General features: G+C 44.1%; 1 protein-coding gene across 2 annotated transcripts in view; it reads left to right on the top strand.

The window, feature by feature from the left end:
* The first annotated feature begins 10,480 nt into the window (after nt 1-10,480).
* The window catches only part of LOC131591714 (synapsin-3-like), a 164,586-nt gene continuing 151,374 nt past the window's right edge, over nt 10,481-23,692 (top strand). For both annotated transcript variants that reach the window (XM_058862690.1, XM_058862691.1), the window contains exons 1-2: nt 10,481-10,797; nt 22,658-22,715. In XM_058862690.1, coding sequence (XP_058718673.1) covers nt 10,481-10,797; nt 22,658-22,715 — 375 coding nt within the window. The remainder of the gene's footprint in view (nt 10,798-22,657; nt 22,716-23,692) is intronic.

Raw genomic sequence — 23,692 nt, 5'->3', positions numbered from 1 at the left:
GCAAAGCTGCAGGGAATAAGCACACTTCCTCAGCCTGCTTTATTTAACACCTGGCCATCCATGCCAGACACAGAAATCTTGAAGCCAGGAAGTTACACTCTGGGGTTTGTATTTTGGTTTGGTTTGGTTTGGTTTGGTTTGGTTTGGTTTGGTTTGGTTTGGTTTGGTTTGGTTTGGTTTGGTTTGGTTTGGTTTTTTAACCAGTTCTGTGCCTCCAAAGAGAGGCATTTGTTAACAGGTGGCCAGAAAGTTTGAAACTTTCCAGCCTTAATGATCCTGAGAGCACAGGCACACTTCTGGGCAAGAGCTGGAAACAAACCTAACAGAGCAAGGCAACTCTCGAGCTGTTACTCAGAGCTCTGTGCAGTTTGGTTTGGATTCTTCAGCTGATACTACTCTTGGGCACATCTTTTTGTTTTGCAAAACTATATCCAGAGTAAAAGTGGCTTTTGTCTGTGAGCTTCAGTCATGTGGGACAGCACTACTTAGCTCTGAAAAATTTTGCCCCAGAGAGGAATAGGAATACTTTAAAATGCTGTTTCTATCATTACCTATATCATTGCACAGCTGTACACAAGTAGTGACAGCCTACCTGTCCTGCTAGTCAGGACACAGATGTTGAAAGGGAGGCTCCAGTGTGGCTCTCAGATAACTCCTCCGTGAGGTTTGTAGGATGTCCCCATTTCTGTTCTGCCTGCTGCAATGCTCACACTCTCTGTGACCATTAATTCACACCACACTTGTGTGTGTACCCAGCTAGAGCTCACATCAATGCTTGTGTGTGTCTTGAGTTCCTCTCACAGAGCCCTGCAGTCCAGCTGCAGAGATGATACATACTCCTCTTCCCCTTCCTTCTCTCCTTTCCTTGAGACAGAACTTCTCAAAGCACAGGACGGAGAACCTAAAATAGCTGTGCAGATTCATCCTTTTTGTTCCCTGTTACGAAATGGTTCTAAGAGCCACTTTTTTCCTCCAAGAAAGCTTTTTTGTTTTTTCCCCCATTCATGGTGGCTGTATACTCTCCAGGTCTTGAAAGGTTTGGTGGTTGGTTTCTTAAATAAGGCTGGCCACTTCTGTAACTCTTAAAAGCTTTGTAATTCAGCTATCGATCAGCAGGGGAAGCAGAGCTCTCGAAGCTGCCCGTGCTTGGCTCAGAGGTGCAGCTTGGAGGCATGTGAGCTGAGCCTCTCAAGATCTCTGCACTCTGCAAAATAAAACTTGTCTTCTTAAATGGGAAACCAAGGCACTGACACTGTGTGACCTTTCCCCGGGCTGATAGCAGAAGACTGTTAAAATCACATTGTATTTTATTTCCATCTGTGGGCACAGCCCACTAGCCTGGTCTCTCAGAACTTTGTCTGGGTCCAGAATCTCATCCAGCTCCCACGCTCCTGCACTGTATCGTCTGATGCTTTTTGTCTAAACATAGTATCAGGTGTTTGGAGCCAATTATGGAGGGCTCCTACAGCAGTCAGCATGAGCACAGACTGGATAGGCAAGCAGGCAGGAACTGGGAGAGAAGACAGCCTAGATAAAAGAGAGTTAGTGAAATAAGGTAATGATATAATTTATCACTAGCTTTTTAAAAGCTATTTTCTAATCCTTGGAGTACACCTCTGGTGATGCAACTCTTCATCAACATGGTGTCACTACAGGGACAATGTAAATTCATAAACAGCCTTCAAAACCTGTCCAGATTCTTTATTGTAAGGGAGCTAAACACCTCCCCTTAACTGTCCTGCAGAGGCTCCTGCTGGTACCACAGATATATTTGACTTGCATCTCTCCAACCTGCAGCTGTGCTAGAGCAGGATCTTATGGGCATTTCTGTGGTTGCAACAGGGAAGTAGGCACTGGCAATGTCACACAGACTGGGGTGCTCAGTCCAGCTCTGGGACAGGGGGATGTGCTCATGCTGGGGTGAGAAGTGTGTGGGTACCTGGTGGGAGCAGAAGGGACATGTTCCACAAACCCACACATCTTTTTATGTGTCTCCATGTGGTCAATACTAAAGATGCAAAAAGTGAAGAAAAACATCTCCCACAAATGCACAGCATGGTTTGGGATGGCTATCACAGAGCTTGAGACAACCCCTGCAGTGCTCCAGTTGAAGGTCTACCAATCCTCATTTTCTCTGTCTCTTTGGCAGGAATAGTCCAGCCAGTCAATCTCCCACCACTTCTACATCACATGAAAGAGCTGGCATCAAGCTGTCTTACAGTTGTGTCACAAATCTTGCCCAGAATGCAGCAAAACATTGTCTTTCTCTTCAATCATCAAAATAAGTCACTAAGTGTGCTCCAATTCTTGGCTTAGTCTTTGTGTTGCTACATGAGATGGGCACATGTGGTTAGAAAGGAAATGAGCCACACAAAGGCAAATTACAGGTTTTATTTCTCCAGGTATCTGCTGTTCACACCATCAGGTGAAGTAAATCTCAAGTATACAATAAGGGGTTCCTTGCCATCTGGGGAAAATCTGGGAAACTGGAATATGATGGTGCCTGGAATGATTCAAGGGGAAAAAATGAGGCAGATGCAAATGGCAGCAAAGCTTAGAAGGAATACATTAGTACTAAGATGGTTTGGACTCCTTCAAAGGAGTTCAAAGGAAGACTTTTTTACCCCTAGAAGCATAGAACATTTGGGAAAGAAATTGAGGTTTTGTGGCACCTTAAAATGAATTAGAAGCATAGACTCAAGAATTATGAAGTTGTGTTTGAAGATTCTTTTTATTTGGAAATATGCGGTAGAATTTTTGTCTTATAAACATATCAAAAGTAATACAATTTGTGCTCCAAACAGAAAATCCTTCCTATCACTATCAGTTAACTAATAATTATCTATTTGATGTATATTATAATCTCTTAGTTAATTGTCTTTTCTTGTTTCACAACCTGTTGCACTTTTTCCCCCCTACAACATATCTAGTTCACTGTATGGTAATGAAATATTTGGTTTACAAGCATTTTGAATAACCAGCCTATTGTGGCAGAACTGAAATAGAGTAGAAAGAAAATGGCACAGGAATGAGGAAGTGTTTGTGATCACAATCAAGACATGAGCCCCATTAGCACTGGGCAAGATGCTGCAGTCTCCTCTGAGACCCTGTGAGCTGTCAGTCCCTGAGGCACCTCTTATCTGGATGAGCCCTAATGCATATTGGCAGGCCCTACATATTAAATACACCCAGCTTCTTGATTTTATTCAGATCAGCAGTCTTCAAAGCAGCAAGCCTCTCAGCTGAAGGAAATCCCTGCTCTATTAATGGCGTGTCTGGTGCCACTTTCACTCTTATCACCATGAAATCAGGACTTGCACGGTTGCTGTGGGAAACTTGGAGCGTGTCTCACAACACACAACATGAACTGCATCAGATCCAGCATTGGGAAGGAAAAAGACAAGGCCTTCTAAACCCTGCTTACTTCCTTCTTACAATTCTGTCCACTCATTATTTAGAGCATTTATCTCTACAAATTCTCTGGTTTGTACTGCTGTCTCCTGCTTTCCTTTCCTATCACCATGAGGAGCCACTTTGGCATGTGTGTAACTATCAGCCTTAATGGAAGCATTAGTGTCGCTCTTGCTCGGGGTGGGAATGACCACAGTACTCCTGGGAAATAAGAAATGGAGCCAGGATGCAAACTCAACTGACTTTCAGATGGAGATGGCTCTGTGGTATTCAAGGATTAGACACACTGCCTGCTCCAGTTGAGCTGGGTCTGTCTTTGCTGATAAGCAATTATTGATGTTGAACAGAGACAGGTCACAAAAGGCCTCCATAAGCTCATTGACAAGAGGATATTACTGCTGAGACAGCCCCGCAGCCATCAGGTGTCAAACGGGATTTCCAAAGTGAGAATAAAATGAGGAAATAATATATTGTTTCCAAGAAGTAGCACACTGTAATTTGTTCTTGGGGGATATTAAAGCTAGAGAGTATTATCATAATATTCAGATTTATTTTTTGCTAGAAAATTTTTCACTATTGTTCATGGCTTTAGTCATCTTCTTTTGCAATCTACTTGCAAGTCTGATGATCTTACAGAGGCATTTTTTCACTTCAGATTGTTTTTCCCCATCTTCTTTCCCTCGCTTGCCATTATGAAATAATAGGCAAAAGAGGAAGCAGACTAGCTCATTTGCTGTGCAAATGAGGGTGTAGCTCTTGGGAAGTGGTCCCATTTGCACTTGGTTTGATATGCACACCTCCACTATCTTTAGGAGATAAAGCAGCCCCCCCTACCACAAAACTGCTATGCAGGAAGCTCTGGCAGCTTTGCAAAACGAAAATACAGATAAGATTTGTGAAACCCAGACTTCCAGTTAAATAGCCACCCAAGCAAGCAGAGAGGATTCTTTTTTAAGATCTAGAGGAATGCAGCAATAAGACAGTGGAATCATTGCACCTTTATATGTTTCAATGACTTAGTGAAGCATGTTGAACATTGTGAAGTGATTTGCTTCTGACAAAGAGTCACCCTGCCATCTCTGACAATCTCTGTTTGAGCAGAGAAATCGAATGTACAAGAGACTGACTTCTTGTGAAAATCCACAGAAGAATGGGTGGAACTAGATGTTTCTTAAGATCCGTGCTGGCCCAGGCCATTCTCTGATTCTGGTCAGCTGCTGTCTAATGCATAGCAAGAGACTTGGGCTCCAGGTAGGATTATTGTCCTGATAACTTTCTGCTCCCCTGCCCTGCCATCCCCTCCAGCTGCAGCCTCCTGACTTCTTGCAACTGCCTCAAAAGACACCATGTGGCTCTGCTGGTGTCGGTGGAATATATGCTATAGTTATACATGCTCTGGAAAATTTAAACCAGTGTCTACATTAGAGCTGTATTTTATTGCTGGTGTTTGGGAAAGCTCTCTGCAAACTGAAAACCAACATGGAAACTCTGCTTCCCTCTGTTCTTTGGGCTGGCATACAGTCTTTCCAACTCTTACTCTTTTTGTATGTGTTTCAGGTTTACAAAATGTGGAGTATTTGGTGGGGTATCCTTTTCCTTACCAATATTGTAATTTCCTGATTTACGGATTTTCAGCTGTTGCTGAAAAATACCAAGAAATGTTTAAATATATGAACCTCTTGAACCCAAGACTGTGGCAAATGAAATAAAAATCCAAGAAAAATTCTAATTAATTTCAGAAAAATTTGTTTTATTGTGCTTTCAGTTCTTCCCAAGAAATGCCAAGCTATGCCTCGCTTGGGAATGCTGAAACCATTCGGGGTGAAACACTGAAAGCTTGACAATAGTAAATAATCTCTTGCTTTCCTCTTTTTGAAATATACTAGAAATGTGGAAAATATAGTTTTAAAAAATATATTGTATGTGGAAAGGCATCCAGCTGTATTTTGAGTTTCCTAACACGGCTGTCCCTCCACAGAAGTCAACTCCCACGTTATGTCAGTATGCCTGAAGGCAGAAAGGGATCCATGGAAATGTATTAAAACTTGAATGTATGCTGAGGACAATCTGCAAAATGGATGTGAAGGGCATAGGTTAATGGTTGTTGCCAGGGCAGGAGCATCCCCTCACCTTCCCACCCACCGTGGGGCAGAAGGAAGTGTGCAGTCCCTTATGGTGAGGTGGGGGGTTTAATCCCTCAGCATTGTTTTTCCATCCTGCTGCCTCCAGCATTGCTCTGTCAAGAGCAGTAATCAGATGCAGGTTGGTGTGGTTGTGTCAGTTCATTACCTGACAGCATGAGATAACAAGCTCAGGGGAAATCTAAACCTGGGTAACAGCTATCAGCCAGATGAGCTGGGTTCCCTCCAGACACTACTGTGCATCAGAAAATAACCCAACTAGAGGTTTAAGTGAACATTTTGTTCTTGTTTTCTAACACATGTCAACAGGTTTTCTGAGATAACTTGCATCTCCATGGAGTATATCCTTGAGAGAAAGCAGGTAGGTGCTTGGCTGCTGTCAGTGTGCTAAGTGAGTAGATTGCATATCCTCCCTTGCTCTTCCAAAAATATCAGCCAGGAATTTTAACTGCATGTTAGTGAGGGGCTGACAGTGCCAGTCTGGCTGCTGTTTTCAAGGTCAGCTCTAATGGACCTTCTTCTTGCCTCATTTAATTGCACACATTGCTCCCTCTTGATTCCCTGATGGTTCTCCCTCCTCCTGCTCCTCTCCCCGTCTCTATTGCCTGCTCTCTTTCCTCAGGACTCACTCATTCTCCTGTTCCTTGGTTACTATTTCCCCACCCTGAAGTACAGACCAGATCCCCAGCCTGCAGCTCCATGGCCCAGATGCTGTTTTCCCAGCATCTTTCAGGAGCAGGTGTTTCACTCAGCAGCAGATGACTCCTACTTGGTGAGAAGCAGCTGCTTGTCTTGCAACTTGAGGAACTCCTCAGGAACTGTTTCTGTCTGGAAGCAGCCCATGGGCTGTATTTCCAGCTGTGCAGGGAGCTCCCTTCCTGCAGGCAAGTTTGTGCCTGGCACAGCATTAAGTAGGTGATGTGTCTCCGTGTGAGCCATAGGAAGACTGGTGTTCACAGGGATTGTACAACTTGATGGTGTAGAGCCAGCATCTCTCCTGCCTGTGGCTCTGGAGTGACAAAAAAACACTCAGTAGATCAGTCTTGCTTCTGATAGAGCTGTAGGCTCCTGCATTTGTTAAAATTGCAGCCCTGCTCACTTGCCAGAGTAAGGTCTATATGTGCACTGGATGGATGCTGTGCTGCTGGGAGCTACAGAGCCAGATTTGGCTTGACAGGCTGAGCCCTCAGGAAGTCCACAGAGAGTTGCAAGCAGTAGGAAAATGAGGTCCTAACCTGCTCAGCCTGTGCCTGTATGAAAATGCCACTTGAAAGCTAAATAACAGTAAGTGTGAGTGATGCAAAAGCAGACTATGAGGTTTTCCAGTAATCAAAGCAGTGTGAACTGCTGGCAGAAAACCTCCTGGCAGTTTGCACTGCTCCCATTGCAGAGAAGATCTCCTCTGTGGTGGCACTAATGGCAATTGACAAATTGATACAGGGAAGCCACCAATAACTTCATTAAAAAAAAAAAAATAAATCTATTTTAATTACCTTGTCCAGCTCATTAGAAAAATGTATGTAATGAGAGGACAGTCTGTGCCATCACTCTGAGATGCCCAGAGTCGAGGTACCTGACAGAAACCCCAGAGTAGAGCCAGGCACTGCTCACTGCTGCAGCAGTCATCTTGTTTGATTTTAACCTCTGTGTGCTTTGCCAGAGAGATATTTCCCTGTGACATCAGGGCTTAGGCTTCCTCTCCTTCCTCCCCAAGCCAACGGCATGCAGCCCAGTCTTAGCAGATAGTGGAGCCTGTGCCAACCAGCAGAGGGAAAGGCCAGACTAAGTACAATGTCCCAAACTCTCTAGACAAGAGAATTTTGCCAGCTTCCAGCATCTCCTGGGCAACATCTCCCACTATGAAACCCCTGGTGGACAAAAAAAAAAAGGTCACTGCAAATATTCTTGTTTAAAAGGGTCCAGGAGGAGAGTGGTCATGGCCTTGCACTAGGTATGACAAACTGTTTAGTGTGAGCACTGGGCACAGTTTGAGAAGCCCCATTGCGGAGGAAAACTCTGTGCCTTCCATACACATCATGGAATACTCTGGCCTTACCCAGCCTTGGGACACCCTAGGTCATGAGCCTCCATGCTGTTCTTCCCTCACTGCAGGGCCCAGCAGAGACATTTGCCCATTTATTTACTTGCTGATGCTTTGCAAGTTACCCATGTTCATTTGGAGAGCGCAAATCTCTCAGGAGAAGAAACAGCTGTGCAAACACCTGACAGTGGGGAAGAAGCACCTTTACAAAAATTCAAGTCCTTATGGACCCTCTCCCAGGGATACTGGCTTTTGACAAGAGCCTTGTCCAGCCTGTGTGGCTGGGGGCAGGTTCTCTCCCGTGGCTGGGAGCTGCCACAGCAGGAACCAGCAGCTCTGAGGTTGTGCAAGTCGTGCAAAGAGCATGAAAGGTATCTTGTGCTGCAGGCGCTTCTCCCAAGACCAGTATCAAATTTATGCCCCACATCTTGTCAGTTAACACCAAGGCCCTAGAAAAGAACATGTCTAATAGCTGTACACAGTAATGGGATACTCATTTGGACCCCTTCTGACAATAGACATCTCTGGGATGCTTCTCTTTAACCAGGACTGCACCTACTCCTTATTGTCACTCAAGGGAGGGGATTTTTCTTACTGGTGTTACGCAAGGAGAAAACACAGGTTCGTGAGCAGAGGACAGCACAGCACATTTTTACCCAGTCTGTGGTATATAAATCCCTCAAAGCCTTTGTAGGTTGTGCTGCCCAGGTCATCGTGGACAGGTAACAGTGGATGGCTCTGTGCTGGCACTCACCATTCCTGCAGTAGGACAAGTGTTGTGTGGGTGTATATGTGAGGTGAGTAGCTAGCTCACAATTCATGGGTACTCTCCACTACCTGCTTTTTTGAACAATTGCTGCAGAACCAGACAGTGCTGCTAAAGTGCTCCCTGGAGTGTGTCTGCTGATGTTGTGCAGTCACCGGGTGCACCAGGACCAGGCGGGAAGTCAGCACAATACCCCGAGATACATTATCGACTGTGAACGTGGCAGGAAGTCATTAAAGATTTCCTGAGCCATTCCCTGGGAAAAGACCACCTCCAGGCTCCAGCAAAGTCAGAGGACTTGCACTGCCAGGGCTTAGAAAGCAAAAGAAAAATAACTTTAATAAGCCAATGTCAGCAGCAGGGAGCCTTCTGCTCCGGATGGATCCTGTGCCCGTGGAGTCGGGGTGATGATAGACGAGATTTGGGGACATGCCAAGGGGATCTTTGTAGCTTGCTGACTTCCAGGTAGGCTCATCTGAGCCTCTTGAAGTGTTTGGGGGCTACAAGAGATACAGACGTGGACAGGTCTGACTCCTTTGTCTGTAAATCTTTGTAAATCCCTATAGGTGAAAATAAATGAGAGCTTATTTTAAGAAAGCTGTTTGGTTGCTCCATGAGCTCACACCCACAGCTCCAGGAGGGAGATTGGCAATTAATTCTCTTGGACAACTGGGAAAAGACAATTTTCTGCCATCAGGAGGCAATCAGAGTTTGGCACAAGAGGGTGAGCAGTAAGGGAGACCAAACCAGGTGAAGGCAAGCAGCTCCAGTATTTGTAGGGGGTCATTCAAAGAGACTTGAAGGGGGTTAGGCATAATTTAAACAATGATATCACGATGCATGAGACTCATCTCACTTGATGTGTGGGATAACTCTTTTTTTTTTTTTTTCTGGAAATATGTTTGTCTTGAAAAATGCATGTATTTTACCAGTAATAATTTTCTTTTGTTTTTCCCCTAAATCTCACCAACCAAGACTCAAAGGCTGTTTTAGCAAATAAAAATTCCTTGGGAAATTACTGTGGAAGTCTGTCTTCTGGAATGTGCTTAGAGGTGTTTTTTTTTTTTAAACTGTGAGATTATTTAATTACCAAAATACTTAGTACTCTGAGTAAAAACAACGTTATACCATGGTTGAGGGAGAAGAGTCAAAAACCCACATTTCACTGTGTTCATTTTCTCACTTAAAGAGCTGAGCAGAATAAATTCTAATCAAAACAAAACAAACAAAAAACCAAACAAACCAAAAACACCAACAAGAGAGGAAAAAACTGTGAAGATTATGTGAAGATTAGACAACCAAGTTTCTAGTTTTGAATACCTGCAAAGTTCCTACAAGTGAATTTCTAAAATCAGATAGCCTGCTAATATCTACCAACCAACTACCAGTGAGCACCTGGCTTAGAGTCTGAGTGCAGAGAGGAGGAGGGGCAGAAAAGAGTAATTTCTGTCACTGAATTTGATCAAAATGTGTGTGGGAATTTTTCTGCCATTTGTTGTTTATATCCTATTTGAATTTCAGACATTTGTTCCTTTCATTCAGAACCTTGCTCACAAGCCTACCAGAGATGATACAACTTATATCCATTTGGATTATTTGCTAGTTATTCTGTAATTTTTAACACACAAGATACCAGAAATAAGGTGCCTCTCTTTTTAAAATTTACATTTATCTGAGTAATTTTTTCTTTCTCCACAGTGATAGAATTGTTAGCCCCTAAGCTAGGGCAGGCTGGTCTGTACTGACCAGAAAACATTTGGGGATGAGAATCGTGACACATATTTTGTCCTGTTTGACTGTAGCAGTGTGGAATACTGCATAGCAACCAGCAGTCTTTTCTTCTCTTGTTGATTAAGGTACCTGTCTAAGAAACCAGAAGGGGGTTATTTATCTCTGTCTCGCAGTATGTATCTCACATATACGTCTTTGATTCTCTTCCCACAGGAGAGAAAGCAAATATAGCTGACAAAATTAGACATATATCTCCAGCACGATTTCAAGGGGTAAAGCCTGCCTGCCTGGACTTTAAGGAGACACGGACACAGAGACATCCTCCAGGACTGGTAACAGCACAGTTCAGCCTTGCTCTTGCTGAGGAAGTTTCCCCCCAACGCTGCAGCAATGAATTTCCTCCGGCGGCGTCTCTCAGACAGTAGTTTCGTGGCAAATCTGCCCAATGGCTACATGATGGACTTGCAGCGCCCCGACAGCTCCACGAGCTCCCCGGTTTCTCCTGCCACGGAGAGAAAGCACCTGCAGCCACCCCAGCCCTCGCACTCCTCCTCTGCCGGCAGCAGCATCTTCAGCTCCATCTCCAGTGCCATGAAGCAAACCACGCAAGCGGCCGCGGGACTGATGGATCACTCGGTCGGCCCCGCACCGCCCGTGGCACAGAAACCCAAGATCCTCCTGGTGATCGATGATGCGCACACGGACTGGTAAGTCATGTGTGATCCCCCACTGAATTCAGCTCCATATTCTCATGGATCTGGGAATTATGGATAATCTGCAGGGGCTGCACGGATGCTTTCACATCTGGATCACCAGCTCTGGCCCCAGGTTGGTGTCTGTCAGACAACTTGTGCAAATGGCAGAGTGGGATTTTTCATAACTTCCTTGGTAAAAAATGTTCATTTGGTATTCATTGACCAACCTCTTCATAGCCTTAATGTGTGAACACATATAGGGTGCTCTTGGCTCAGCAGGCTTAGCCAAGCTGTCATATCTAGCAGTGATCTTAAGAGGTCATAGCTGAAGGTGTGTTAACAATGTGGCTCTGGACCTTAATCCACTGTGTTGACTCTAAAAATTAAAAGTGACTCAATCTCTCCAGCTCTCCATCTCTTGAGCTTTTCTCTGTATGCAAATTTATACAAAAATTATGAAAACCAAACTTCATACTACCTGTCAAGGGCCCTTCACCTGCTAAGCATAGCAACAACTATTGGCAAAAGGATCTCAGGCTCAGCTAAGCCTCAGATTTATCTTATTCATGCAGGTCTCTTTATAAACAAAAGTTTGGAAGTTTGTTTCCTATGATATTGGCTAGCACAGTACACTTTCCAAAGTGTTCAAATTTAAGTCTTCTGAAATGTTAGAGAAATTACTTACTGCCTTTTGTATGCTCCTACTCAAAGTCAGCTGTTTAGAAAGCTTTAGGCAAAAAAAAGCTTTCTAAGAGCTTTTCCTTTAGAAAGCTTTCTGGGGGAAAAATCCACAGAATGTGTTGGGAAGATGATCTTGTTTCATCTGCCACCTTGTTGCAAGACAAAAGAAGGAAAGAGTGGCCCAGGTAAGGGGACAATAATGAAGACTTCAAAATGAAAGAATTTGGGTTATTTGGTCTTGGTCAAGGGAGATTATTTTATTTTTCTGTTCATCCCACGCCACTCTTTAGTACAGTTGTCACCTTTGGTCTTCTCTGTTTAACTAGAAGAGTGGGGACAAGATGAGACCTACCTTTTTAGGTGTCTCTTCACAAATCAAAAGCTTAGCTCTTACCTAAATGAGACCATGACTTAATACAACTAGGTCAGGCATCTTCAGCCAACTTGAAGAGAGGAAAAACAGTGAGATTTTTCTCAAAGGAAGAACAACTTCTTAAGAGAGTGGGAAAGTCCCTGATAAGGGTCACCATGAATGTTTCCCTGCCCTAGAGCCTTTCATCACAGTAGCAGCCCCTCAACGCTGGTTCCATCAATCGGCAACACCGGTCTGGCTCAACCAGACCTGGTCTCTCTTTCCTGGGTGCACCACAAGTCTCCTGCAGGCTGATGCTCACTAACCTCTCTCTGCAGTGTTTCTGCAGTTCCTTGGAGATGCTGCCAGGTGGCAGTCCCTTAACACAGCATCCTCCGTCTGGGAATGGGAGTGCTTTTGATGCACAGCTCCAGCATCTGGAGCTTACCCAGCGCTGTGTAGTCCAAATGCTGTAATCAGAGAGGAAAGCCCTGGCTCAAAGGCCAGTCTAGTTTTTCCTTGAGATTAATGGTGCTGGAAGTAGTCAGGGCAAGGCAAACGACAAGGAGGGGTTGGACCCTGCTGCAGTGTTTTCATATTTTAAAATACACACACTTCATTTGAATCCCTGTCTTTATATCTCCCAGCTGCTGCTCTGTCATGCAGACTTGTGGTCTGTGAGCTGAGCTTGCTGAGGCAGCAGCAGCTGGGATATATAAAAAGGAAGTGTACCTTCCTTTAAACAAGGCTACCCATGCTGTCCTCACTCCTCCACTCCTGTAAGCACTTCTTGCATCCTGCTGTCTTGGCTATCCCTCTGCTGTCTATAACTTAGCAGTTTCTAGGAATGATGAGATACCCCTTTCATTTATCCCAGCTCTCTGACTCAACCCACAAGTGTGCAGGTATCAAATGCTGCTTGCAAAGACTCCCTGCCTTTACTTTCTCTAAGGCTGTGAGGACACCCAACAAAATTAGTGTATGAATTCATGATCAAACCCTGATGTATGTATGATATGAAAAAACAAGGAAAGAACATTACTAACCCTTGCCTGCCAAAGAGCCATGGCTCTTTATAGCTTGGACAGAAATACATGCCTGGAAACTTCCACTGCTGAGAGGCTGGTCCTTTCTGAGAGAACATACCAATGCAACCATTCCAGTGGGCCACAAGTGCTTCCTCCTGGTGGATTTTTGTGTCTCCAGGAAACTCAGTGAGCCCTTGAGAGCAGCACTGAAGAGCCATGGCTTTGTGGATGTCTATCTTTGGTAAGGTACTTCTGAGCAGTGGCAGTCACCTTCTTGGTCTCAGCCAGGGTGTTGTGTGAGTTCAGGCTGAGCAGCCTCAGGAAGCAGTGCTTGCCTTGTGAGAGCCCAGCTGACAAAGCTGATTATCCAGGGATTCTGACTATCAACTCTGCATCATGTATGGAAACAGTCCCAGACTTTGGAAGGTGAACAACAGCACATTGTTACTTCTGTGCTGGTGATTCTGGGTTGGAAGGAGCATTATGTTTGTAATTCATTTTGCCTCTGCCTGCTCTGGTCTTTCTACTTTGTGAAACCTTTGTGTTCAGTTTTCAAGGAACTCTTTCCTTCTCCTTTTGAAATAGCTAACTAAAAAAATCCCCAAGAAATAACTACTGATGTGCTGCCCTTATTTCAAGGGTGGGGGGCTTCCACAGTGCCTCCTCCGTCTGAGAGCAAGTTACACAGTGTTTACAACAAGGACCAGCTTGTTCATGGACAGGAAGGGTGAGAGACAGTGGAATCTGCCATTTGATTTCTCTTCTCTAAATGAAAACACTTTCTCAGAATTGGAGACTGTAGCAATATTGCCAAGCCAGACATTAATTTATCATCGCTGTTTGTATTACAGCAAAGGCTGCAGTTGTGGGTTAGGATGAGGTGTTGCACAAGGGCTCGATGAAATGCTTTAACAACCCAAACAGGCAAGTGCATGTTGAATGCACTTTAAAGTGACAGATGACAATCCTTTCTATTTTTGAGGACCTACTATGTCTTTGACGGCACAGTATAGCACTAAATTTCTCTCAGAAGTCTGAAGGAAAGAAAGAGCATCCATGGGAATCCATGGCCTGTCTTCCACCATAAAATCCTTGCCGTTCTTGGCATGCAATATGCTCTGGTTTATTCCTTAGGCAAAGTACTATAAAAACAATGTGAGTCCCACAAAATATGATCAGCTGCTTTCTTCATTAGGAGCAGTAAAAGAAAGGTACATTCTATTAAGAACAAGGGAACTCACCCAGCTTTCTGTTAAAGTGGCAACATTTTGACAAATTTTCCATTCTCCTCTAAGACGCAGCTCTAGACCTTGCAGGGAAGCAGGCAGTGAATTGCCATGTGTAGGATGTGCCCGAGAGGAAAATCCTACCTATACAGCTCCCTTGTGCCCTTGGCTTTGACAGGCAGCCTTCAGAGGCATGCACAGCAGTGAATCTGCCTGTGCATCAACACACCAGGGAAAAGCTTGGCTTCTGTCATTATTGGCACAATTCTCAGCTGGGGAGCCTCCACCTGGAGAATGAGGCTCCTTCTGGTTGGCTGGGAGTATCTGTGCCTTGGGAGACTTCCAAAAACACATCCACTACTCACCTACAGCAGCTGCCAGAGAAGAAGGAGCTCAGACATGAGTACAGGTGTGTGTGTGTTGGACACGCAGCAAACGGGAGCAGGACCATGAGGAAGGGGGACAGCAGACCACAGGTGGTGGCACATGGGCCAGCTCCAGCAGCCTGACCTCAGCCAGGAGGGAAGCATCCCACCTCTGGCAACCTCCTCGCCCACCATGCTATTAAGCAAAATTGTGCTCTAGCTGGATTGAATTTCTCAGCAGATCAAACAGGATTTTGCACTGTGAATTATTAACCCCCATCCTCTGTGAAAGTGCTCAGCTTTCCAGCCTAATGCCTCATGTTTAAACAGCTTATGGGGAAGTGATCAAGCACAGCTAAGGCTCCTATTAGCCACACATGCTAAAAGCATTGCTTTCTGGACCAGACAGCATAAAGAGTTGTTCTTGTTGCATTTGCTGGATATCTAAGTTACATTTGTTAAACAGCTCATCTGGCTTTTTAAAGCAATTGGTGCGTTTTGTCCACATTTCAGGCTGTTTCCAGAGCTCACAGTGCTGTTTGCTGCTTTGCCCAAAATACACGTGCCCTGTGTGCAGCAGTTACACACATGAGGATTGTGAAATGCTTCACCAAAAAAATAAGTCACAGTGGAGACACAAAATTGCATTGTTTTTTTCTCCCCTTTAATTCGCAGCCAAATCTGCCTGAACATACTGTCTCCAAAAATTTTAAGATCATGGAAGAGAGAAACTGTGATTAATACTGAATGAAATCCTCTTAAGACATTTAAAATGGTTCTTTGTATAACAATAACATCATGATTCAGGTCTAATTATGGATAGATTTTACAGGATTACTGTCTTACACTGGTCAAAGGAAAATACCAACTTCTTTTAATAAGAAAATTATTTTTGCTTTTGTAACATGAAAATATTGAGCCCTAAATATGTCATTTGCCTTAAAATTTGATTGTGAAATAATAACAGTCTAATACTGAATTTTAGTGACATGGGAGTTCCTAAATCCTGGGTTTTTTTCAAGGAATTCCTTTTAAAAATATTCAATGAGTGTCATGAGTCATTTCATGCTTTCAGAAGGCTAAAGGTGATATACTAAGGCTTCCATTAAGAGGAATATTTCTGTTCCTAATTTATTTAAACATAATGAGAAGTTTTGGAATTTAAGCTTTGAACTTAAGACTTTGCTGGTAGAATTGCAAACTTTTGTCTATATTTCCTGATAAGAAAGTCCCAAATCATCCAACGTGTTGGTCACTGACAACAGATTATTATGAACAAGGTTTTTTTTACAATGTGGTGAACTTTTAAGGTTTCACAAGTTCTGTGCAACAATGCTGCAGTAATTTGAAAAAACTTACACATAAAATACACATTTTCACATATCTGGTTAGAAAGCCCTTATATTTTGTCATTTAGCTTTGTCTACCCAGGACCAAATATTTTTGTTCCTATGCTTCTTGCCAAATTCCACTTTTTGAGAAGTGGAAAGCAGAAAGGGGAGGAAAGTTTGCGTCAAATGAGTGTGTGTGTGTGTTTGTGCACATGTGCATGCCTGGGAGCAGCACGGAGACTTTCTCTATTCCCTAGCATACAGACACAGAGGTGAAAAGGAGGCAAGGCTGTCAAAAGTTTTCAAGAAATTGCATCTATCACATCACTTTCCAATCTGTTTTAGGTATAGCACCGTCATGTCTGTCTGTATTTTTGTCCTGCATATGTAAAGTATCTTGGGATCTAGTCCCCCTAAATGAAAGGTGATACAGAAATGTAAAGGATTAGTATCATTACAAAAATAGACACAAGGAATATGGAAAACATTCCCCACCAGGTTATAACTATGCTAATGCAAGTCAAATCTGGGTCCTTAATTACTTTACCAGAGTTCCTATAAATGCATAGAATTTAACCTCAGAATGTCCTGCCTAGTCCTGTGCATATCAGAAAAAAAAACCCTCCGACAAACCCAACCCTCAGATACATTTCTCAAGGTTTGTGATCCAGATTTCTTCTGTCTGAAAGTCCCACGGCTGGTTCAAGATAGTCCAGTCCTACTGCTCCTCGAATTCAAGAACTGAAGTAAGCTGGAAAAAAATATTGCTAAATCCTCAACAAAAAATGATACCCCTTGCAAACAGCTCCAGGCTATATTATTTAGATTTAGCAATGTGGAAATATTCCAGCAATGCACTATTTTGATAATACACAAAATCAAATTGCTGCCTCGTGTTGCACTTAATGCAGTACCCCACCTCCACCCCCTACCCTCCTACCCCCAGCTCTTTGTGGGCAGGAGGAATGTGACCACAGTACAGCCTGGGTGGGGGACCAGACCTACAGCAAAGTGTCCTTCCTATTCTGACAGCTCAGAGAAGCACAAAAAGCTGTGCCCAAAAGCAATAGCGCTGCACTAACTAGTGCTTCTTCTCTTGGTGGGGGGATGGCTTTGATTACCCCCGTTTGATGAGCAGGAGGTGGCACAGGAAGATGCTGGGAGGCCGCTATTGTGTGGGACTCCACAATTCCTTGAATAGAACGAGCGGCCTGAATGGTTGTGTCCGCGATCCCTAAAGTGACGGTGGCTTGCCAAGCCAGGTCTCCCCGGAAAACAGGCCTTCTGAAAGGGAGGACTCACGAAAGAAGATTTTAAAAACCCTTCTCCCTTGCTGCCCTAAAACTTCCCTTTCCATCTGCATTCAAGCCAAGAAAATCCTCCCAGCCCTGTAGGGTGGGACCTCAGATCTCACCAAGGACCTCACCAGGAGGACTTCCTTTATCCAAAACAGCCCTAACCCATACTGCCATCAGAGCCCAGCACAACCCCCTTCGGGTGAGGCCTTCCTTCCCTTGATGTGATCCCACAACTAATAATGTTTCAGGGGTGGCTTTACAGTAATCAGAGTGGGCTGGGTTTTGTGGTTCTTCCCAGAAGGCAACAAAAGAAATCTGTTCCCACAGCCCGACCGAGGACACTGAGGACACACCTGCAGCGCTGTGGAGCTGGCTCTGCCTTTGGTGGCCACAGCAAGACAGGTGGTGACAGCATCAAGAGCAGGATGATCTTGCCCCAGGGAGGAACAGGGCTGGTCACAGCACTGTTGTGCCCCAGGGATGGAGCTGAAACTTCTATGGAGCTCCTGGAGAAGTATCAGTGTATTTAGGGTTACCTTTTGACCCACCACAAACCTGAGATTTATTCATTGGTCCTTCCCTGTCAGTATGTGATGAGCAGGAGGTGGCAATGTGAATACCTTTTCTTTCTTTCTGCACTTGCCTCTGGCCCATTTAACTTTCAATTCAAACCTTGTTTTCTGAGGTGCCAAAGCACACATCAGTCACACTTATTTGCCACTCTGATGCCCCTATCTCTTGCCCCAAGGTACTCTTGCAGAATAAATGTGAATTACCAACCAGTCCATCTCACAGCTGAGCGCTGCATAAAGGCCTCAGTGCCAAAGTAGGTGTGGACAAAAGCTCCAGCAGTTTGCAGACCTCAACATTTATGGAGTTTTTTTTCCCATCCCTATGCCCTGGGCAGTCAGGAGTTGACCATCTCAAAATTCCTTATTATGTATGGCTGAGAATTTCTAAAGTGGAGAAAAGTGGTGGAGCGGCTGAGAACTGGCTCCTGAAAGGAAAACCTTCCTTATTTTAACTCTTGGGAAAAAAAAAAAAAAAAAGGGGGACAGAAATGCATCTCTCCCTTCTCCTCCATGCTGCCCTTATAGCATGTAGGGGCTGGGGGGGTCGAGGCATTCCAGCAGCTGCTAGACAGTATCTTGGAAACTGCCTCCTTTTTCCCAGTCCCAGCCCCTTTTATGAAGGAGACAATGCAGACATACAGTGAGTGCCTTGTGCATCACTTGGGCCCCCGGGCCCTTTGACACGGGGATTTTATACAGTGGCTCACCACCTCCCCACCCTCCCCGAGGTGCCCCCACACCCAAACCAGGGGGCTTCAGCCTCGCCTTTTCCTGGATTATCCAGAAAGAACTTACATGCCTTATTTACCCAAGGGCTCAAGAGAAATATGTGTAATGTGATACCAGGGAAATAATTCTGATAATTCCAGAATTTACCCATGGTAAATTGCCTTTTGGTTTGTTTACTCGAGTCTCTTCTTACCATTTCTCTCCTTTCTTCCACCCACTCTGTTACCCACGTCTCCCCAAGAGTCCCATGCATTTCTCTCTTCACCGTGTTTTGCTCTGGCCCCTCTACAGCATAGGAAAGGCTGTTTCCTGCTCCAGATAAGAAGTGGTTTTCATGCAAAGTTTGGCTTGGCTTTCTCTGCTTGTTGTGTCTTGATCCAGAGGCATGAGCTCAGTCAGAGGGTTAGGAGGAATTTGCTATTTCAATATCCTAGTGTCCTTCTCTCATGCTCTCAGTGAGGAGAGCCTATTTTTGGGTTGAAGGTACTAGCCAGCTCTTGAGTTTGTAGCTCAAGGCCTCTGCTGAACAGTGACACAGGTGTGAGTCAGGGTTCACCCACGTCACAGGGGATTTGGGCTCAGGCTTATTAGTTCATCTGAAGAATGGCTTCCCAGTTTCCAAGACAGCATTCCAATATTTGCTATAGCAGTTCCACTGAGGTCTCTCCTAGGAAGATCTGAAAATCTGTGAATTAGCCTGAGGTAGGTAATGGGAGGTGAATTGATCTTTTATTATTCCCTGCTGCTGTTAAAAGTACACTTCATATCTGATAGAAAATTGTTGTGTATGCTTCCTCCAGCCATGGTAATTGAGGCAGACTGGGCCTCTGCAAAATAAACTTCTATCCTTTCCAGATTACTTCATAAGAAGTGGCATTGGGTTACTTTTGTCCCTGTAATCATGTCAGAGCTGAGGCAGAAAGCAAAAGTTAGGTTTGTTTGATGCCTTTGCACCCAGAAAATATGTCCATTCCAAAGCATGCAGCTTCTTAATCAGAAAGAGAGAGGGGTTCAAGGCAAGCTTCTTTCCTACAAGCCAGGGCAGACATTTGGCTGTTTATCATGATGCTTCCTCCCTCCCAGTCCATGGGGCCACATTTCAATGGTTGCCTAGCTCTGTAGATCCCACCCAGGAACCGCTCTTGAGCATGGCCCCGCAGTTTTCTTCAGTCAAAACATGTTTACATGCTAATTCACTGAGATCACAGCAGCCGCACCAGCCCATCTGCACCCTGCCTAGCCAAATTATAGCTCTGTGTTCTGCTGAGCTGAACATCTGACATGCTTTAAAATAAAGGGTGGCCAGCCAAGCAGTGGTCAGTGCTGCAGACTGCCTGGCTGTCTGTGTGGCAAGTGGCTTGCCCAGTGTCCCCAGCTGGGGACGTCGAGCCCTCCTGGGGCCATGAGCTGCTCCTCTCATCACTGGGACCTGGCTATGCTGAAGGAGAGTGGGGACACTTCCGAGGTTCCCAGAAAGTTTTTGGATTGATCTTCTGGGCACAGCTTCTCTGCCACACTACAAGCTGCCTAGGTAACTCTGCAGGAGTCAGGTCCTAGACAGAGGTCTGGAGGAGACTTCCTCAGGTGGTTTTGGGGCAGAGAGCATCCACAAATGTCTTGTACAGCCATGAGATTGCCAGAAAGATCCCTCTTTCTCATGCAGTCCCACCACAGCAACACAGTCTTCCTTTCCTTTCTCTTGCCCACTGTAAGGGCCACAAGCCATTTCAGACAGAGTCTCTCTCTCGGAAGAGCTATGATGCTTCCACAGCATCAGCAATGATTTCAGCTTGCTTAAAATTTGAGGGGCTCCAAGAGGATGCTAATGCCATTTTTCATTTCAGTGTGATAGCCCCTACTTCCCCAGGCTTCCAAAACCCTAGGTGAGAATTGAAAACAACACTCCATCCATTTCAGAGATGTTTCAGTAAGAAATGATTTATTCTTACCCTGGGCTGTGTCAAAATGATGGGTGGACCAAAATATTTGGCTGCAAATTGCTTAGCACCTGTAGTCTTCACAGACAGAGCAGGTTAAGCTTCTGGGGGGCTGTCTTGGAAAGAAAGTTATATACTGTACTGTTAAAGGAAAGTTCTGGGGATGTTGGATGAGACAACCAGTGTGGAAAGAGGGATAGGACAGAGAGGTCACACAGTGTCTAAGCTTAGGTCCCTGGCACTACTCCAACAACTCCCAAGGCTGGATGCACCCTCTGTGTGACCATCCTTAAGCCCAGCCTGTACTGCAGAGAGGAGAAAGATGATTTTGTAACCTTGTGGAGGCTGATTTCCTGGACCAGGCAGCCTCTTTGCTGCATCTGAACCAGGCTGAGGACTGTGGTCAATCGCGCTCCTTTACAAGCTGAAGCAAAGCAGCACCAAGGAGTTTGAAACCAGCTAGTCAACAAAAAGGAGGGGCCATAGAGGGAGGAAGTGTGTTTCATAAATGTGGGTAAGGAATATATATTATGAGCATGCTGGGAATAAAACCAAACTTGTACCAAGGAATAGTGTGCCTCAAATTTCAGACCAGTTCCTGTGAGCCCTCTGAAAGCTTATTGCAGCTTTTAAGAAGTCACTGGTTCCAGCAATATCCCCAGTGTTTAGGAGTGAGGAATGTTGCCAGACCCTCTTGAGCCATGCCTCCAGAAATTTAATGGAATTATTAAGTGCATTTACAGTTCCTGTTTATTGTTAGAGGCATGATGTCTTAGCTTGTCTGCGGAGTTGTTTTTTTCATGCAATGCTCATAAATTAAAAAAAAAAAAAAAAAAAGAGGAAAAATGGCCAGAGATCTGCTTTTTATACCAAACAGACAGGGGTTGTTCGAGTCACCTGGTCTTGGTTACACCTGGCTGCTACAGTGTCCCTGTCCTATGCAGGACTCTTAATTTGCACCATGCTGATGGATAGGCTGTCTGGGAAGGGAAGTGTGATACAGCATTCAGATGTCCTTGTTAGAATTAAACAGAAAGCTTTTGACATTTTATATGTATTTTTCTATTATTTTCTATTTCATTTTGAGCCAGAATGACAATGCAACATTTCATTTACACGTCATATTTCTAAGGGTGGGGAGCATTCAGCTATAAACTGGTGTGTTTCAGCCATGGGCAAAATTGCCTTCCTACTGTCTCTCCTTTTTTTATTGAAACAAATAGTAAAAATATGAGCCATCTTTTTTTAGGTTTTTTTTTTTTTTTTTTGCTTATACTATAAAATAGGGAGAAAAGCCAGCTTCCCCTCATTTTCCTTTACTTCTTTATTCTGTCCTGTCTTTGCCAATTGGAAACAGAGCCCAGAATTACTTTTTCTCTGGAAACGGCTCTTGCAGGGCTCAACTGTTTTCAGTGCTTTCCAAATAGAGGAGCCCTTTGGAGCCTACATGGCCTTCTGAAAGTTTATAGGGGAGGAGGACTGACAAAATAAATTCATATTTTCTTCTGTCAAGCTTGTTTGGTGAGAGGAAGAATTGGGGAGAAATAGTCACAGGGAAATTTATATTGGCAATTTCCCCACTGACCAATCAATGTAAAGGGCATTATACACAAATATGAATATAAAAAGCTAAAACTGCCTGTTCTTTTCCTCTGTTTTCTTCTCCAGCACTACTGTCAGCCTTCCCCTTGCATGAGCAACCTTCTAGAAGTGCTTTGTTGTCTGCATAGTGGGGAGATAGGAACACAGGTGGTGGAAGGTGTATGTTCTTCTCATAGGAGCGTTCAACCATAAAGCAAACACAGTTTTCAGCTCAAGAGAAGAGATCCTTCATCAGTGACACTCTAGAGATGCAGATACAGCTTCCCTAAATCAATAGCATAAGGAAACAGAAGTGGAAAGCAGCTCTGGAGTGTGAGAGCATGGGAACAGGCTTCACAACTACTTCAGCTGTGATGGTAAAGCTCCTTGCTCAACATCAGAAGAAGTTCCTGATGCTGTGCCATATGTTGCTCTCCTTTTACAGAATAAAGATTGAGTATTAAATGAGATATAGCAAGGAATCACTGATTAGAGTTGTTCCCTGGAAAAGATTAGGAGAACATTTGGTTTTCAGTTTGAAAATTAAATGAAAAAGTAACAAGCCTTGAAGGAACTTTCCAATGTGGTTTTCATCTGGCTTGGCAGGTTTCTCCTGGAGAACAGAAAGCTAAAAGAAGATAGGAATTAGAAAAACATGCTGTGACCCGGATAGAAATTCTTCAGCAAAAAGGGAAATGCAGAAGCAAAACAGTATGTAACGAAAGCCAAAAATCTTATTTAACCATGTTTGTCTCTCTTGTTTCTTCTGCAGGGCCAAATATTTCCAGGGGAAGAAGGTGAATGGAGAATTTGAAATCCGGGTGGAACAGGTCAGTGACAAGTGAATTTCTCTCTAAGGAATGTATGTGGAAACAGCTAGGGAGAGGTAATCTGTCCCAGGAACAGTGGTGGGGTTCACAGCCTGTTCTTTTATGTGCTCCACTGGGCACTGGACACATTCTGTTTCCCTGCTAGCCTTGGCACCAGACATTCATTTTACTTGAAGCCTCTTCATGTTTGGGTCTGTCCCCTGCTCTGTGTATCGGTGCAGTGTCTGTCAAGAAAGAGTCCCATGTTGTCTGGGACTGGACGCTGTTGCCAAAAGAGAAATCAGTATTGATAATCATCATCTGCAGGCACCCAACTTGAAAGCAGGCATAAGAAGAGAGATGTAGAGATAAGATAGTGATCCTGAAGAAATCATATGTTTGCTTTATACTCAGGACTATAAATATATTTGGGTGGATAAAGAAAACCACTGGATGTTGTTTGAATGACCTGATATTTTCTGTTTTTATGAGGCTATTGATTCTGCATCATGTGCATGTACAGATTATTAATGCAGTGGTTTTGAAGACTTTCTCAGGACCATGGCTTCCCAAGAGGAGAAAAGTTGTTTCTCCTCTTTTCAAAGTGGTCCTGATCTGTTGTCTATGACTGTTCATGAGCATACATGTTCTGATCAAACTGTGTCTGGGACAGATTTTTCTTTTTTATTGATATTACACTTGTCAGTCTGGGTGATATTAACAAGAATAATTTTTCCTGGAATTACCTTATCAAAGTCTTTATTTTGTTGACTGTCTTGGCAATTATCCTAAAAGAGAATAGGAAAAATTTAAAAATTTAAAAATCATGCTACTCACATTGAAGCATGAAATCAGATAATTTAGGTTTTCCCTTCAAGCCGCTGATCCAACCCTCTCCATCATTCAAAGCAGGTTCAGCTTCAAAGCTAGACCTGGTACTCTTCAAAATGGCCTGTTAATTCTTTCCTAAACTTCCAGTCTCTGCCTTTCCCCTCATA

Source organism: Poecile atricapillus, chromosome W (assembly GCF_030490865.1).
Source record: "Poecile atricapillus isolate bPoeAtr1 chromosome W, bPoeAtr1.hap1, whole genome shotgun sequence".
Lineage (NCBI taxonomy): Eukaryota > Metazoa > Chordata > Aves > Passeriformes > Paridae > Poecile > Poecile atricapillus.
The sequence above is the reverse complement of the archived record's forward strand: the minus strand, read 5'-3'. Positions and strand labels throughout refer to the sequence as shown.